This window comes from Crocuta crocuta, unplaced genomic scaffold, assembly GCF_008692635.1.
Source record: "Crocuta crocuta isolate KB4526 unplaced genomic scaffold, BGI_CrCroc_1.0 scaffold129, whole genome shotgun sequence".
NCBI classification, from domain to species: domain Eukaryota; kingdom Metazoa; phylum Chordata; class Mammalia; order Carnivora; family Hyaenidae; genus Crocuta; species Crocuta crocuta.
The window spans coordinates 10,290,575-10,307,289 of NW_027551571.1; the positions used below are offsets into that span (position 1 = coordinate 10,290,575).

A 16,715-nucleotide genomic window follows, 5' to 3' on the forward strand; every position below is an offset into this window, starting at 1 on the left:
TTCACCTATTCTCCTCTCTGTCTCTTCAATCCATGCATTGGAGGTCTCCGTTTTATTATGCATCTCATGTATAGCATTTTTTAATTCATCACAACTATTTTTAAGCTCCATAGTCTTTGTAGCAATAGTTTCTCTGATGTCTTCCATGTCTTTTTCAAGCCCAGTGATTAATTTTATGACTATTGTTCTAACTTCTTGTTCAGGTATGTTGCTTATGTCTGCTTTGAGCAGTTCTTTAGCTGTCATTTCTTCCTGGAATTTCTGTAGAGGAGAGTTCTTCCGTTTATCATTTTGGTTAGCTTTCTGTCTCTTGTTAGTTTTAAAAGCTTGTTCTGCACTCTGCACCTGCGAGTACTGCTGTTTTAAAGAAGGCTCTTTCACTGTCCAGGGCCTGCCCATTCAGGAAGTGTTCTTTGAACGGTGTCTCTTGGTCTCTCATGTTGAGACTTTGGTTATTTTATTTCCCTATTTGTAGTGGTATTTGGGANGTATGTTGCTTATGTCTGCTTTGAGCAGTTCTTTAGCTGTCATTTCTTCCTGGAATTTCTGTAGAGGAGAGTTCTTCCGTTTATCATTTTGGTTAGCTTTCTGTCTCTTGTTAGTTTTAAAAGCTTGTTCTGCACTCTGCACCTGCGAGTACTGCTGTTTTAAAGAAGGCTCTTTCACTGTCCAGGGCCTGCCCATTCAGGAAGTGTTCTTTGAACGGTGTCTCTTGGTCTCTCATGTTGAGACTTTGGTTATTTTATTTCCCTATTTGTAGTGGTATTTGGGACTCTCCACCATGTGTTTCTTGAGGTAGCCACTAAAAGGTTTTCTCAGCGGACTCTGTCTCTCTTTCCTCCCAAACTCCTGGATTCTGTAAGGGTTCCTGTGGCTTCAGGTCTTCTCCGTTTGAGAGATGGGGGCGAGTCAAATGTATGGAGCTCCCTACTTCCCTGCCATCTTGCCTCCTCCCCTAAATGAATCATTTTTATCTAATTCATCACACAATTAATAAAACAAGCTACGTGCTATGATTAAAATGCAATGCCTGTCTCTACCACTATCTAGCTGGTTAGCCACTGTATCTGAACATCTTCACTTTTAAGTTTTAATAGCCAAATTCATCAATTTCACCTACTTTTTGAAAGTTTAATTAGCCTAATTCCATGAGAAAGTGGGCTTGACAAATACTTTTAAAAAATGTAATAGTGAGTGTACTTACTATTATATCAGAAATATTACTAAATAGGAAATAGCAATTCATAACTAAAGGATAATAAAAGAAAATTAACTGTATAGTCAAACTCTGAACATTTTAAGTAATTCCTTAAGATCTCAAAATCAGTAAAATTTAGTAAAACAAAGGCTAAGAAAAAAAATAATAAACTATATCTGTACTGACTTTTACAGTTCCTAATACCCTTTTATGTATTTCCTCAAAATAGAAGTCCAACACAGGATGCCTGAGGGGCTCAGTCAGTTAAGCATCCAACTCTTGGTTTCATCTCAGGTCATGATCTCAGAGTCAGTGGGATTGAGCCCCGCACTGGGCTCTGTGCTGACAGCGAGCACAGAGCCTGCTTGGGATTCTCTCTCCCCCTTTCTTGCTGTCCCTTCCCCACTCACGCACAGGCGCGTTCTCTCTCACTCTCTCTCAAAATAAATAAACTTAAAAAAATAAAAAGTCTGGGGCTCCTGGGTGGCTCAGTTGGTTGGGCATCTGACTTTGGTCCTGATCAGGATCTTGCAGTCAGTGAGTTCGAGCCCTGCATTGGGCTCTGTGGTGGCAGCTTGGAGCCTGGAGCCTGCTGTAGATTCTGTGTCTCCCTCTCTCTCTGCCCCTCCCCTATCCGTCCTCTGTCTCTCTGTCTCTCAAAAATAAATAAACATTAAAATTTTTTTTTTAATTAAAAAAAAGACAATTAAAAAAAACTACTCCTCGGGGTGCCTGGGTGGCTTAGCCGGTTAAGCGTCCGACTTTCGCTTAGGTCATGATCTCGCGGTTCGTGGGTTCGAGCCCCGCGTCGGGCTCTGTGCTGACAGCTAGCTCAGAGCCTGGAGCCTGATTCAGAGTCTGTGTCTCCCTCTCTCTGTGACCCTCCCCTGCTCACGCTGTCTCTCTCTGTCTCTCTGTCTCTCTCTCCTAGAAATAAATAAAAAATATTAAAAAAAAAAAAAAAACTACTCCTCACCTGGTTCGTTGCAAGCCGATCCAAGTAGGTTAATAATTTCAGTCGACAACGGCAAAGTTCCTTCTGTTCCAGGGTTAACCTGTGTGAATAACAGTATTAGGCCGCTTATATTAACCAGAAGCAGTTCTCTGGGAGTTAAAATAGAATAAAAATAACCAATATTCCACTGAGCCCCATTCTGACAGAACAACACACAGAAGCACAAGCGTAAAATCATAGTAAATGCATTTGATGGAAGTTGCTGGAATAATTTAGAGCAATTAATCCTAGTAAAGAACACACTTCGGTGAGTAGCTATTTTAAAGAAAGTACCAAATGAACAGTTATGAATCATTTACTTTGAAAAGTTCACTAATTTAAGTAGTTCCTTTCTCCTCCTGAGCTCCTTCTCCTTCTTATTCTTGGCAGGCTTCTCGTCAGGTGGGGAAAGTTCCTCATAGGAAAGGCTGTCGATGTCCACGTCACCGGGTAATGTAAATCTGCAGGAAGAAAAAGAAAACCCAAAGCTATTAGTGGAAGCAGCTTCCTCCTACTTTGGCTGATTTCACTATTAAGTTGATTTCCACAGAAACAGAAATAAGCAATTATTCAAAAGAAAGCTTTGTGTATGGCAGGCAAAGATAGTCACACGTTATATCCACAGGACGAGCAAAAAGTCATCACTAATCATCACATATAAAAATTTTTAAATCATAACAATAAAAATGACTTGGGAAAACACAGGTGGTTATATTCACCCAAGGTGAAATGGCCCATGAAGAAAATGTTGCCCAGAGTTTATAATCTGAATCACTTCTATTTAAGGTTTTTGAAATGGCAATGAATGTCAGTCTTATTTTCATTATTTATTTATCAAATACATGATCACATTTATATCTTTAAAGAGTTCCAAATGTCTGATGAGCAATGGCTCTTATCAAATATCTTTACTATTTTACTAACATTTGTGTCACACTTAAAGGCTTATGAAGTGCTTTCACCTGATTTAATCACTCCACTTCGCTAAAGAAGGTACGAGGCTAGAGACAAACAAAGTGAATGAAGCTCACACTTGCCCAGGAGGTACTTCTGACTAGTGAGCACACCCAGGTCGGTGCCTTCAGCCCACAGCTTGGAAACTGCCAGCATCCACTAACAGTCTGTAGAACCTGCTCTTTTCTTAGCCCCAAGCTCTCATATGTGCACATATATAACTCAAAGGAAAGAAAGCTGTGACCTCAGATAAGAGAAGCATTACGGAAGACAACTGTCTCATTACAGGGTAACCTAAATAAAGAAGCGTTTACCCTTTACCATGTCTCAGCTTAAATGTTTTCACAAAGTCACCTTTATTGTTGCCTCCACGTCTGTCTGTGACCAACCTGCCATCATCTGCTCCTTGTCCTATGGCCACCAGGGCCTCCAGGTCAGTGCCTTTCAGTCCATACTGAAGCAGTTCCTTTGCAGCGTCCACATTTTCAGGAACTCTTTCCAAACACTCATGAAGAACCCAAGATCGTTTCTTTATTTTACTCTGGATACAAATAAAAAGCAGAGGCATTAAAGAACCCATGGCATGTGACAGCACTTCTAGAATTATAAAGCTGTACCTAAGGGAGTCTAGCTACCTAAGCCCTTGGCCCACAGGTAGCTGCTAGAGAAGCTTAAGAGGAAAAGGCGAATTCCCTAACGATGATTAGAATGGCACGGAAAGGGGTGCCTGGGTGGCTGAGCTGGTTAAACATCCGACTTCAGCTCAGGTCATAATCTCACGGTTCATGGGTTCGAGCCCCGCACCAGGCTCTGTGCTGACAGCTAGCTCAAAGCCTGGAGCCTGTTTCAGATTCTGTATGTCCCTCTCTCTCTGACCCTCCCCTGCTCACACTGTCTCTCTCTCTCTCAGAAATAAATAAAACATTTTTTAAATATTTTAAGAATGGCATGAAAAGAATGATATTCCTACAGCTTTCCTTTTTCTTCTAATGAGACAAACTAAAACACAAAGTTCAGGACTTTTTTTAGAAACATAAAAATGATCTACCCAAAATTTTATAGCTGCTCGTTAGTTTGCATTTGGGCTATATAATAGAGTAGAAAATAAAGAAGAAAGGCAAAATAAGCTTCATTCTATTGTAACAAGCATGCTTAACTTTGAAACAAAACTAATGAGGCATAGCACATCAAAGTTCTGTATTTACTTGACCACGAGATGTATCACAAAGTACGGATGATAATTTAATCATAAAAGTCATAATATGCTATTCTTTGGAAAGACCAAGGGCCTGTTCCTCCCTCCCAATTGCTTCCTCTGACTCCATTCAAAATCCTCTGACTTTCCCTGTTCCTGAAAGAGTCACTGTGGTTATAAATTTTAAGTGAGATTTAACTCTTACCCTTTATTCTTTTACACATTCCATTCTATTGATTCTTCCTTCAAATGTCTCTTAACTCATTTCCCATTCTCCAAGTCTGTGGCCTCTATACCAGTCTATGTCATCAACACATAACATCTGTGACTCACAGGGGGTCCCTTGCCCTTAGAGGGTTTCCCCACCACCACTCCCCTTCCACGCCAATTCATCTTCTACGCCATTTCCCTCTGCACCTCCACAGTCAAAAATTCACATCTCCCCCGTTACCCTACAGATAAAAAGCTTAAGTCATCACAAGCCTTCAACATCCTCCAGAACCCAAATCAACGTATCTCTCTAACCATATTTCCCAAACTTCACACTGCTGAATATCAGATCCAGCAGACTAGTTTGCTTACAGAGCTCATTTACTCATCCAAAAAATAGCTAGTGGGCACCTACTGGGGACCAAGTACGAAACTGGACACCCAGCAATGATTAGGACAGATTTAGTCAATGCCACATGTCATGCTCATTTTCTTTTCATTTGCTCATACCATCTGTCCCATGAAGAACACCTTCCACTCTTCTAACTCCAGGAGGCCTGCTCTGAATTCTCTCAAACCTGCACAGAACACCTTCACTACATAGAGCCTTCCATAACCACTAGGTCTAAAATGATTCCTATGTTCACTAGGTTCTGCAACATTTATCTGGAATCTTCTTGCATGGTTATTTACATTTTAGACATGAGGCTTATCTTCTCAGAAAGATTCTAAGCTCCCTAAAAGAGAAGCCATATTGATGCCTCTCCTATACCCTTTCACCTTCCCTCACCAAGAGCTTTGACTCTTAACTGCCTATTTATTTAGCTGAATTAAGTATTTCTCCCAATAAAAAATGTACGTGCTTTGTCTCTCTTAAACCTGTCAACTCCTTCAGAGACCAAAATTGTCCTCTACTGTATTCCAGAAAAAACCCTCAACAGGTATACATAAACTCACAACTCACTGTCTTGAGTCACAAAAGAAAATAATACAGCTTTGGTGTTCTGATATTCTAAAGGAAATACAAGCAACTTCTTCGTTTTCCTTTATCTCATGATCTCTCACGCTGTCTCTTCTCTGGTGTCTCACTTGTATTAACAGTTTATCTTCCAGTTTGGTTGAAGCATCAACTTCTTACTTACTTTCAGATTATGTTTTTATTTTTAATTACTTGTGTACATAAATTATAAGGAAAATAATTGTCGTAACATTTTCCCAACATTTCTTAGGTCTTCCTACATGCAAAGGTATTTTCCTTTCTAAACGTCACATGAGGAGCCACACGCCCTCTCAAAAGCATGCCAAAAACCCAACCACTTCCTCACCAAGGTGCCACGATCCAAATACACAGGCTACAAAACAACCTTAACTCAGGCAGCAAGAAGCAGGAGGAATCCAACTGGAAGATTTAAACAAAAAAGGGGAATTTGGCAGGATTGTAACATCAGTTATCTACTGCCTCTCAGCTTCAAAAGTTCTCTTCACTGCCAGCTACAGGACAGACAGCATTTCCATTTTGCAATGGACAAAGTATCAAGCTTCATCAGGAGAGGGCGCTAGAGGGCCACTGTGGAGCGCGTGGGAAAGGCTCTGGTTCCTAGTCCTAACCGCGCTCAGGTTCTAAACTTCTTGTTCCTGTGGCTTAGCAGCCAGTGCATGCGTGTAGGGGACATCCAGAGTGCTTGCTCCCACTGAACACAACTCCCACTGAATACCTGGCAGAAGGGCTGGGGGGGAATCTTTCCAGACTACGTCCGCCTGCATAGCAGGACCTTTTTCTTTTCCATCATGGCTATGGTTCCTCATCTGAGGTTTCCCACCCCCCAACCTCAGCTCACTGTTGCACCTGGCTACAGGCATCAGCTTGCCCATCCGTCCTGCCTTTTGCTGCCTGCCAACCCTGGCAACTAAAGACCAGCCCCGGCCCAAGACGTCCCAGAGAACTCTCCCATCTGATGTGCTGCAACCGCTCCTCCTTCAGTGAGGTATCATCCCAGCTCCCTTCACAGGCTGCTCCCTCCCCGGGTACGGCCTTCAGCCCTAGGGTATTCCTTCCTGTTCTCTCTATCCCCTTATTGTAAATTCACTAGAAAATAATGCTTCAGGGGCGCCTGGGGGCTCAGGTGGTTAAACGTCTGACTCTTGATTCCAGCCCAGGTCATGATCTCCATGGTCTGTGGGATCAAGCCCCACGTCGGGCTCTTGTGCTGACAGTATGGAGCCTGTTTGGGATTCTCTCCGTCTCTCTCTGCCCCTCCCCTGTTTCCATGCACACGCTTTCTCTCTCTCTCTCCCTCAAAATAAATAAATAAATAAAATTAAAAAAAATAAAAGAACCCTCCATATTAAAACTTTTCCCGTCCAAATTACTAGGTGGTTTCCAGCTCCTCATGGGATCCTGAATGATGTAGGTAAAGAAAGTTAAGTGAGGTAGAGGAAGAGAAATGATGAGGCCAAAAACCAGGTAGTTAACTGGCTTATCGGTGAGTATTTGTTCACACGTCCTCAGTACCAAAGTCCAGCTGCAGGGCCAATACAATCGGATAACTCCTCCAGGTTGAATAAAACACACTTCAGCTTTAGAAATGTCAGCAATATATAAAGCTCTGAAATGAAGGCCTATAACCAAAAACTATTCCATAATTTGAATTTTACCACATTACGAAAATATGTACACATACCAAGTAACTCTGAATGGAAGCAATGTTGACCGCGGACTTCCTCCACTGTCTCTGATACACTAGGTCTGTGTCCAAGCCATACGTCTGAGCCAGAGACAAGGCTTCCTCATATTCTTCGCTTTCAATCTTGGGACGAAGAAATGGGCACAAGAACGTTACATTACTGAACCGTCCACGGTGTCACTATCCTGATGCGATCGCCTTACCCTTTATAGTATGTATGCATTCCCAACAGTTCTCACGTGCGCTGTGGCACCAGAAGCCCACAAAGCTGTTGAGTGGCAGATGGATCAAGTATTTCTTTCCACTCTTTCACAGACAGCTGGGAGAAGCTGAAATGCCCGTGTCTACAGAGTAAAATGATGGCAAAACCAGGACAAGGAGTGCCGACCGCCTGACGCCAGGTCCCGGGCACAGCCGGACACTGCAGCGCCCGGCATAAATAACTAGAATGCTCAGAGTGGACCAAATCTGCTTCCCAAGCAGATGCCTGATTAGAAAGCAAGTCTGCATTTCTTCCCTCCCCATCTGTAGACCTAAGACACAGCTGTACTGAACACAGATAAGGTGAGAGCTAAAGGCCGCATGAAGGGCAGCAAAGACCCAGCTCATCCACCAAGTGGACAATCAGTCTCCGTGAATCCACCTTTTATCTACTGCTTTTACTTGGATTCCTCAGGCACAAAAACCAGCATCATTTTCAAAAGCTCTGTAATACCGACATTTCTAACAGGTCAATGATAGGCCAATCCCTCTTTAAATTTCTGTTAAAAAAAATTAGTTTTTCTCATTCAAATAAAATAAAAAATAAAATAAAATAAAATAAAATAAAATAAAATAAAATAAAATAAAATAAAATAAATGTCTGGATGCCCGCAAACTCCAACAGGTAGAGGACACGTCCTCACCTTTCTCTGATAAAGCTCCTCCGGAGTCGTGGAGCGCAAACTCACGAGGCGGTAGTTTTTAGTAACGGTTCGTGGGCGTCTCCGCGGGGGCGCAAATCGCTCCATCTCAGTCACCAGGTACAGGCCCTGCTTTATGTAGCCGAAGTAGCGAGCCTTGGCAGATATTTCCTGATCAGAATCAGAATCCTCTTCACCTTCATCTTCGTCTCCAGCTCTGGTCTCCAAACGAGATCGTTTGGGAGCAAGTTTAATCTCACACTAAATTGAAAAGGGAAATGTTAAATTAGTAGTGAGGAGCTAAAGGCAAGCTGTAGAGTTAATGAGAAAAATATTTTTAATTCTACTCTGGTTGGATGCACTACATGAGCCATGGGATTAAGATGAAGAATAAGCTTCAAAGGAACCCAACAACAAACAGTATATACATCAACACTTCCAGAAAGATCTTCTGCCTTACTGGCTCCAGATCTCCAAAACTAAAGCCTGTTTTAGTAACAGCTCATTAATATGATCCCCCAAATATATGCCTGGCAATCATTTTAGGGAAATTAAAAGAATGTTAATTTCTTCAATTTGGTACTATTGTACCTGCTGTAGAAAAACAGGTTTTCATCTATTTAGAAAATGAACATGAAGGTTTTTATTTGCTTTACTGAGACTACCTCTCGTTCCCTCCCTCCTTTTGGGGGAAAAAAAAAATGTCTAACAGCTTCACAAAGTTCTGAGTCTGAAAGCCTGACTGTTGAAGATAACTTTCATTCCAGACTTAACAGAGTTGGCTTAGATTTTAAGCCATGGTTCTCTTTAAATCACATCTGTAGACTCAGTTACAAATTTTGAGGTTAAAAAAAAAAAATACTTGTGAATCTGCACTGAAGTGAAAGCTATTGAAGGTCGTTACCCTTGAAAGACTTAGAATTTTTAATGACCAAAACAGAACTTTACAGGACTAGCCTCTCTATTCAAGTCTTTTGTCATGACAAACAAGCTTTCTTTACTAAAAGAACCAGAATTTTTAAATTCCCCAACTTCAGGGAAATCGTTTATTAAAGACTATATCTAAGTAGGAATACCTTTTACATTTTAGGATATCTAATCTAAGAAAAAGAACAAAATCTATCATGTCTGTGCAGAAAAAATGTTTTTAGAAAGAGCAAAATGACTCGATTTTCTTCTTTCTTTTACAGCGCAAATATTTTAACTGACTCACCAAAAGGTCCTTCTTTACTCTTACTGGATCTCTGATTCCAATCACAGGGTTATGTTTTTAAAGACAAGATTAGATGATGGGCTAGCTAAAATTTGAAAATCAAATGTTTATCCATACTTGAATAAAAATAATGGACAAAAATCACTGAAAAATAAATCAGGTGCTTGGATTTTGGGTGAAATACAGGTTCTCTTTCCGACACATGAGCTGCTCCTAAAGGGAAAGCATTACCTCCAAACTTAAAAATCCTCCATCATGGGTCGCGGTGACTTGAGGTGATGGTTCAAACCACTCACAGGATTTTCCCAGTAAATTCTTCAACGTTTTCACTGACGAAACGGTCAAAGCACCAGAACAGCGAGCCAAAGTCACTGCGCCAGCTGCCCACCAATTTACATCAATCAGTGGGTAAAAGGACTCTCTATCTAATGGGGAAAAGTAAATCAACACAAGCTCAACTGTCGATGTGCGTTAAATACAACACATGCAGTCCAATGATCAATTTAAAAGTCATATTTGGGCCCTAAACGTGCTCAATAAGAAAAAATAAATTAGAAGTCATCACCCAAACTTTTACAAAATGGTAACCTATTTAATAAACATCCGAGTTCCAACAATTTGTCAAAGTCCAAAATTCTAAGGATGTAGGAGTAGTAAATATTTTTAGGTCTTCCCTCTCAAAAACTGAAAAATCTACATATACAGGTCACCATTTTCAACAAAAAGGCTAGAAGGTTGATATGTATGAAGCGTTCATATCATAAAGGTTCTAAAAGGTTTTGGAAAATGTTCACATACCCCTTTTCAGACAGACAATATGAGAGAATCATACACTTAATAAAAATTTGAGACAGACATATAATAGTCTTCACTACTAATGTTTATTGATTTTTGAGGGGGGAGGGGCAGAGAGAGGGAGAGGGAGAATCCCAAGCTGGCTCCACACTGTCAGCAGAGAGCCCAACTCGGAGCTCAGAACCAAGAACCAAGAGGTCATGACCTGACCAAAACCGAGAGTCCCACCCAAACGGCTGAGCCACTGAGGTGCCCCAATGCTGATTTCCTCTTAAACTTTTGAAGGAGACCAGCGCTGCCACCTCAAAACAGGCCAGTTTGACATAAGAAATATTTTAAGACACAGAAATGTGTGAAACTCCAAGTTCTTTTTCTTTGTCTCATCACTTAATTTTATTGTTCCTTTGCTAGGACGCTACAAAAAACCAATTTCCAAACAACCCTTGGGAGTTATTCATTTCTGGGTCCTCCCAACGTACATGCAGTTAGTAACTTCGGCTTTGTTTTTCTCCTGTTAATCTTTTATCAATCTAATTGTACAGGGCCCCGGCCAGAGAAACTTGGAGGGTAAAAAGAAAAAGATTTGTTCTCATCTCCTACATATATCATCTAAAGAGCACCTTTATCATATAATTACTGTCTCATAAGGTTTTAATTATCGTATTTCACACCACTCACCTTTGATTTTCTTCCTCTTCTCAGGAGAGAGTCTCCAGTCAGGATTAAGGTCGTCATAGCCTGGCTAAACATGAAAAATATGCACAGGACTTCCTGAGTCAACAGTGCAAGGAAATTATGAGAGCATCACTAACAACTATGGATTTTTTGAAATAACGAAGAATGGGAATGGTGCTTTCCTTCGATCCCTTGGTCATGTTACACCGAGCTGAAATCCATTCCTCTTAATAACCTTGTTCGTACACTGGAACTACGGGAACTCAAGTTAATGAGGAAAAGAGCGGGCGTAGGAACAGGAGGAGAGCGAGTATGCAGTTCATACGATGACACCAACACACACTAACGCTAGTTCTGCGCACGCTCACACGCTCACACACACACGCTCACACACACACACACGATCACACACACTCACACACACAGACACACACACTCCAGGAGAACAGCCATGCTGTGGTGAATAAACACAAGCCTCAGTCCAAGTCCTGCTCCTGCAGCTTGCTGAGCAACCCCTCCAGGCCTTGGGCCCCACGGCTCCGAGACCAGACTCTGCAACCTCCGTGTTACCCCCAGTTCTAACTTCCTGGGGCTACTTTACAAAGTAAAAAATACACCCATGCAATTGTCAAGTTGCCTCCATTCATATTCTCATTTCATGGAACATAATGCCCACCTTCAAGAAGGTGATGACAGGTCAGTCTCCCTCGACTACCACACAATGACTGAGATGAATGCACTTCCGGACCCCCTGTTGGCTCACTGTTAATTATTAATTATCTTCAGAATTACAACAGTATGGGAAAAGACCAGCAAAAAATCATTGACTATCTGAAATCCCAGGCCTAAAAAAAGTAATGCTATATTTAAGTCAAAATGTGCTTTTTCATCTAATATATATTTTATTAACAATTTCTCAGTGCCTAAGCCTTCAGAGTATTAAAATTGATACTTCTTTCCATGGCCTAAAAGAACTTCGTGATCTCTACTACTATGATAAATCACTCAGAGCAGTCACTGAGAACAGAAGATAGAATTCTTTAAACTTTATCCAAAACGTTACCATAAAAGCCCATTTATATACTAACAGAAGAAATAGATTATCCTGGTTTATTTTCTCATAAAGAAAAATAATAAACTTCCAAAGATCTAGAATACAAGAAGGTATAGATTACTGAAACTAACCGAGTAAATCGAAATCTTATTTGATTATTTATAGGGCACTTCAGAGGATGTTAGGGCATCCAGATGACAGCCCCCACAGCACCGTGTGCACACCGCCTTCAGATGATGACACGTGTGCTTCCCCGCTGACATTCGGGAGCACGCAAGTGGAGGACGCAGCCCCACAAACAACAGCAATGATGACTCTGCCTTAGGGAAGTTTAGGTACATACAGATCACAATGAAATTTAACATGAAATTTTCAAAATTTTTTCAAAAGAAACCTCACTGGTATGAGTACATTGAGAATTCAAGGTCGGCCTGTCTTCATCAGAGTTACCGATGAGAAAGAGCACCATGAGCAAGCAGCGCCAGTGTACGAGGGTCAGTTTTCAGACATGTCAGGACTAGACTCCTCCACGAAGATGGTTTTAACAATGGACATCTCCTGTGAATTTGACTTTAAACACAAGATGAAGAGGTGTTCTCGAAAAACAAACAACCCAGTGAAGAAATGGGCAGAAGACATGAACAGACACTNGAAACAGAGGTGTTCTCCTGCAGCCAGAACTCTGGCAGCGTCGTCTTTGAACTCCCAGGACTCACCCATCACGGTAGCTAAATGCTGAATAAGAGAATGAATTTTTAAGTGTTTATTTTTGAGACAGAGACAGGGGCAGAGGGAGGGGCAAAAAGAAAGGGAGACACAGAATCCGAAGCAGGGTCCAGGCTCTGAGCTGTCAGCACAGAGCCTGATGCAGGGGTCGAACCCATGAACCAAGAGATCATGACCTGAAGTTGGACGCCCAACCAACTGAGCCACCAAGGCGCACCGGGAATGAATTACTCTTTTAAATCACTGCACTCTAATTAGAATGGTGAAGCTATAGGAAAATTAGCTGACATAGTACTAGTATTCCTCAACTCTCTCAAAAATGTGGTTTCTTCTTCTACTTAGTCAACAAACACTGTGCACTTACACTGTGAGAAGGAAAAGAAATCATACATTACTGGCCGCACAACTCAAGGAGGTAGAGAGCTAAGAAACAGGTGTGACTATAACCCAAGTTCAAATACAACAACTGCCCCAAAAGAGGTATAGATAAAAGTGGCAGGAGTCTTCACAGTTGAAGAGATCATTTTGAATATTACCTTGGGAAAGACAAAGGGCGATCAAGCCGTGTGTAAAGGAAGTACGATACTTGGTGCTATACGTTTAAGACCAGATAAAATCTGGTCTTAATATGGAAAATGGGCAGAAGAAGACATTCCAGTCATAAAACACAGCAAGAACAAAAGTACACAGGATAAATATATATATGTGTGTATGTGTGTGTGTGTGTGTATATATATATATTTACATTTATATTTACTAAATTTATTCAGAAAAAAAGTAGGTCAGTTTAACTAAAGTATAGGATATCCATCCTAATTATCTGCAACTTTGCTTGTCTTGGGGTTTTGGGGAAAAGATGAGGTTCACAATGCCGTTTTCTGTTGTTGAGCTAACATTAACAGAATGTAAAATTAACAATTTTAAAAGGAACATTTGGGGGCACTTGGGTGGCTCAGTCATTAAGTGTCCGACTTCAGCTCAGGTCATGATCTCATGGTTCATGGGTTCAAGCCCCACGTCGAGCTCTGTGCTGACAGCTAGCTCAGAGCCTGGAGCCTGTTTCAGATTCTGTGTCTCTCTCTCTCTCTGACCCTCCCCTGCTCACGCTGTCTCTCTCTCTCTCTCTCTCAGAAATAAATTTAAAAAAACATTTAAAAATTCTAAAAAAAAAAAAAGGGACATTCAGTGGCACTTTGTATATTCACAGTGTTGTCACTTCCATTTAGTTTCAAAACATTTACTTCAATCCAAAATAAAACCACTGACCCATTAAGCCGTGACTTCCCACTCCCCACCCCCTCAGCCCTGGCCGCTTTCCACCTCAGTGGACTTACCTATTCTGCATATTGCATATACATGAATTCATATACCACGTAACCTCTTGTGTCTGGCTTCTCCGGAGTAGCAGAAGGTTCTCAAGGTACATCGACGTTGTAATATGTACCCGCACTTCATTCATTTTTCTGGGTGAACACAGCAGATTCCCTCTAGATATCTGAACTAAGTGTTTACCTTCACACTGTGTGGGAGTTGGATGAAACTATCTGCACAGCATATGTAAGGCAGAAGCCCAAACCGGACTGTGCTTGAGCCCGGGGTGGCCTTCCAGCCCACGACCCTGACAGCTGTACCTCCCTACTCTCAAAGCGGACGTTCCCACTGCCTCCCTTCATCCTATTCCAGCTATTTATGGACAGGTCTCCTCAGGCAAGGGATGCAAAAACAGAAAGAAACTATTGGGACTACCCCAAAATAAAAGACATTGCACAGCAAAGGAAACCATCTACAAAATGAAAAGGCAACCTAGTAAATGGGAGAAGTTATTTCTAAATAGTATATCCAAAAGGGAGCTAATATCCAAAATATATAAAGAAATTACACAACCCGACACCAAAACCAAAATGGTATAATTTAAAAAATGGGCCTGGGTGGGTCAGTTGGTTAAGCACCCGGCTTCAGCTCAGGTCAGGATCTCACAGTTTGTGGGTTCAAGCCCCACGTCGGGCTCTGTGCTGACAGCCAGCTCAGAGCCTGGAGCGTGTCTTCAGATTCTCTGTCTCCCTCTCTCTCTGACCCTCCCTTGCTCAGGCTGTCTCTCGCTCTCTCTCAGAAATAAATAAACATTTAAAAAAAAATGGGCAGAGGACACAAACAGACATTTTTCCAAAGAAGACAAAAAGATGGCTAATAGACACATGAAAAAAAATGCTCAATTATCACTCATCATCAGAGAAATGTAAATCAAAACCAGAATGAGATCTATCACCTCACACCAGTTAATATGGCTAGAAAAAAGACAAGAAATAATAAATGTTGGTGAGGAGCTGTTTCCACTCTTGGTGGAAATGCAAACTGGTACAACCACTGTAGAAAACAGTATGAAGTTTCCTCAAAAAATTAAAAATAGATAAACCACACATTCCAGTAATCCCACTATTAAGCATTTACCAGCAAAGAAAGAAAAGGAAAACACTAGTTTGAAGCGATAGATGAACCCCATATATTCACTGCAACATGATTTACAACAGCCAGGACACGGAAGCAACCCAGTGTTGTTGATGCATGAATGGATAAAAAAGATGTGGTGTCTACGTATGATGGAATATTACTCAACCATACAAAAGAATGAGATCTTGTCATTCACATGGCAACATGCACGGGTATCATGCAAGTGAAATAAGTCAGACAGAGAAAGACAAATACTATATGATTTCACTTATATGTGGAATCTAAAACATGAAGCAAAGAGAGAAAATATAAACTGACCCATAAATACAGTGAACAAACTGGTAGTTGTGGGGGTCGGGAGAAATGGGCAAAAGAGGTCAAGGGAATTTACCAAAAAAAAAAAAAAAAAAAAAAACNTCTCATATTTTATGCTATCTGCTACATACCCTGTAGGCTGGTGCTCTGAGGGCAGGATGACCAAGTACCCACGGCCCCTGTGAAAGCACACCAGGGGTGAGCTCCTCCTGCCATGTTGATATGTTCTGAGATGCAGCCTCCATGTCACTCCACTTTGGGTGACTTGCCACCTTACGACAGACAACACCCTACGGTGATGCCTACAGTGAGGTTTCCTTCAGAGTGAGGACTTTTAATTGCTGGCTCCCTTTAACAGCTAGAAGCTAAATATAATGAAGGCCGCTGCCTCCAACAGGATAAAGCCAGCGCTTCAAATGCTTATTCGTTCCACTAATACACTTCCTAGTATTTCTAGTATTTTCCATGCCAAGCTCTATGTCAGGCCCCTGGAACAAACGTGCATTCAGGGTTTTTCTCCAGGAGCTCACAGTTGGGTGAAGCTGTGAGGACAGCTGCGGATTATGTCAAGATTAATCACATTCACTGTCATCTTCTCACTTATCCTTCATTGATTGAGCCATTTAACAATATCTGTCCAATCCCCACTATTGTGGCAAAGAGCAAATAAAACTGTAGGAGAAACGAAACTTACCTTTCCTATTTCAAACAGAAGTACAAACAGAAAAATAATAAAACTTCTTCAGACAAAAATTAAGGCCAAAAATGAGATGGAAATATATAAACATAACATATGGGAAATGTTTGAGATGAAAATCACTTTAGCAATTTTACTATATTCCAGACATGAACAGACCTTAATACGCACAGATTTCTAGCCAGATGGGATTTTCATATTGACAATGAAAGCTGAAGTATTTAATCAACTCAAAACTGGGTGGAAGTAAATGAGAAGAGGCACTTCCACAACTATCTTTAATCATTAGATTTTATAGAGAAAATACTCAATCACACAAACCATATTATGAAAACTAACAAAGTAGCGAATTACATGAAGAAAGCCCCAGATGAGCTGGTAAAAGAGGCTAAGGTTGTACAGGGCAATAGTAACTCCAGTTTCTTCTCAGGCCATGTTTTAGCTAAAACTATAAGCTGGCTATACACTATATATGACCATGTAATCTATTTTATACATATTGGCTTGGCCATTTCATTTCCTAGAACAGCCATAACAACAGGTAGACCCCTCAGGCTGACCCAAGGTCCCTTGACTATTGCAGGATGGATGAGAAAGGGGCAGCTGTTTAAGGGCTCAGCCAGTGATGAGTACACAAAATGACACAAATATATTT

General features: G+C 41.2%; 1 protein-coding gene across 1 annotated transcript in view; it reads right to left on the reverse strand.

The window, feature by feature from the left end:
* Nucleotides 1–16,715, reverse strand: part of NBAS (NBAS subunit of NRZ tethering complex) — a 334,140-nt gene that overhangs the window by 245,309 nt on the left and 72,116 nt on the right. The window contains exons 13-19 of the mRNA XM_077750930.1: nt 10,824–10,887; nt 9,582–9,775; nt 8,141–8,398; nt 7,233–7,358; nt 3,536–3,687; nt 2,513–2,653; nt 2,175–2,253 (exon numbers count right to left, since the gene is read on the reverse strand). Of these exons, the coding sequence (XP_077607056.1) occupies nt 2,175–2,253; nt 2,513–2,653; nt 3,536–3,687; nt 7,233–7,358; nt 8,141–8,398; nt 9,582–9,775; nt 10,824–10,887 (1,014 nt within the window). The remainder of the gene's footprint in view (nt 1–2,174; nt 2,254–2,512; nt 2,654–3,535; nt 3,688–7,232; nt 7,359–8,140; nt 8,399–9,581; nt 9,776–10,823; nt 10,888–16,715) is intronic.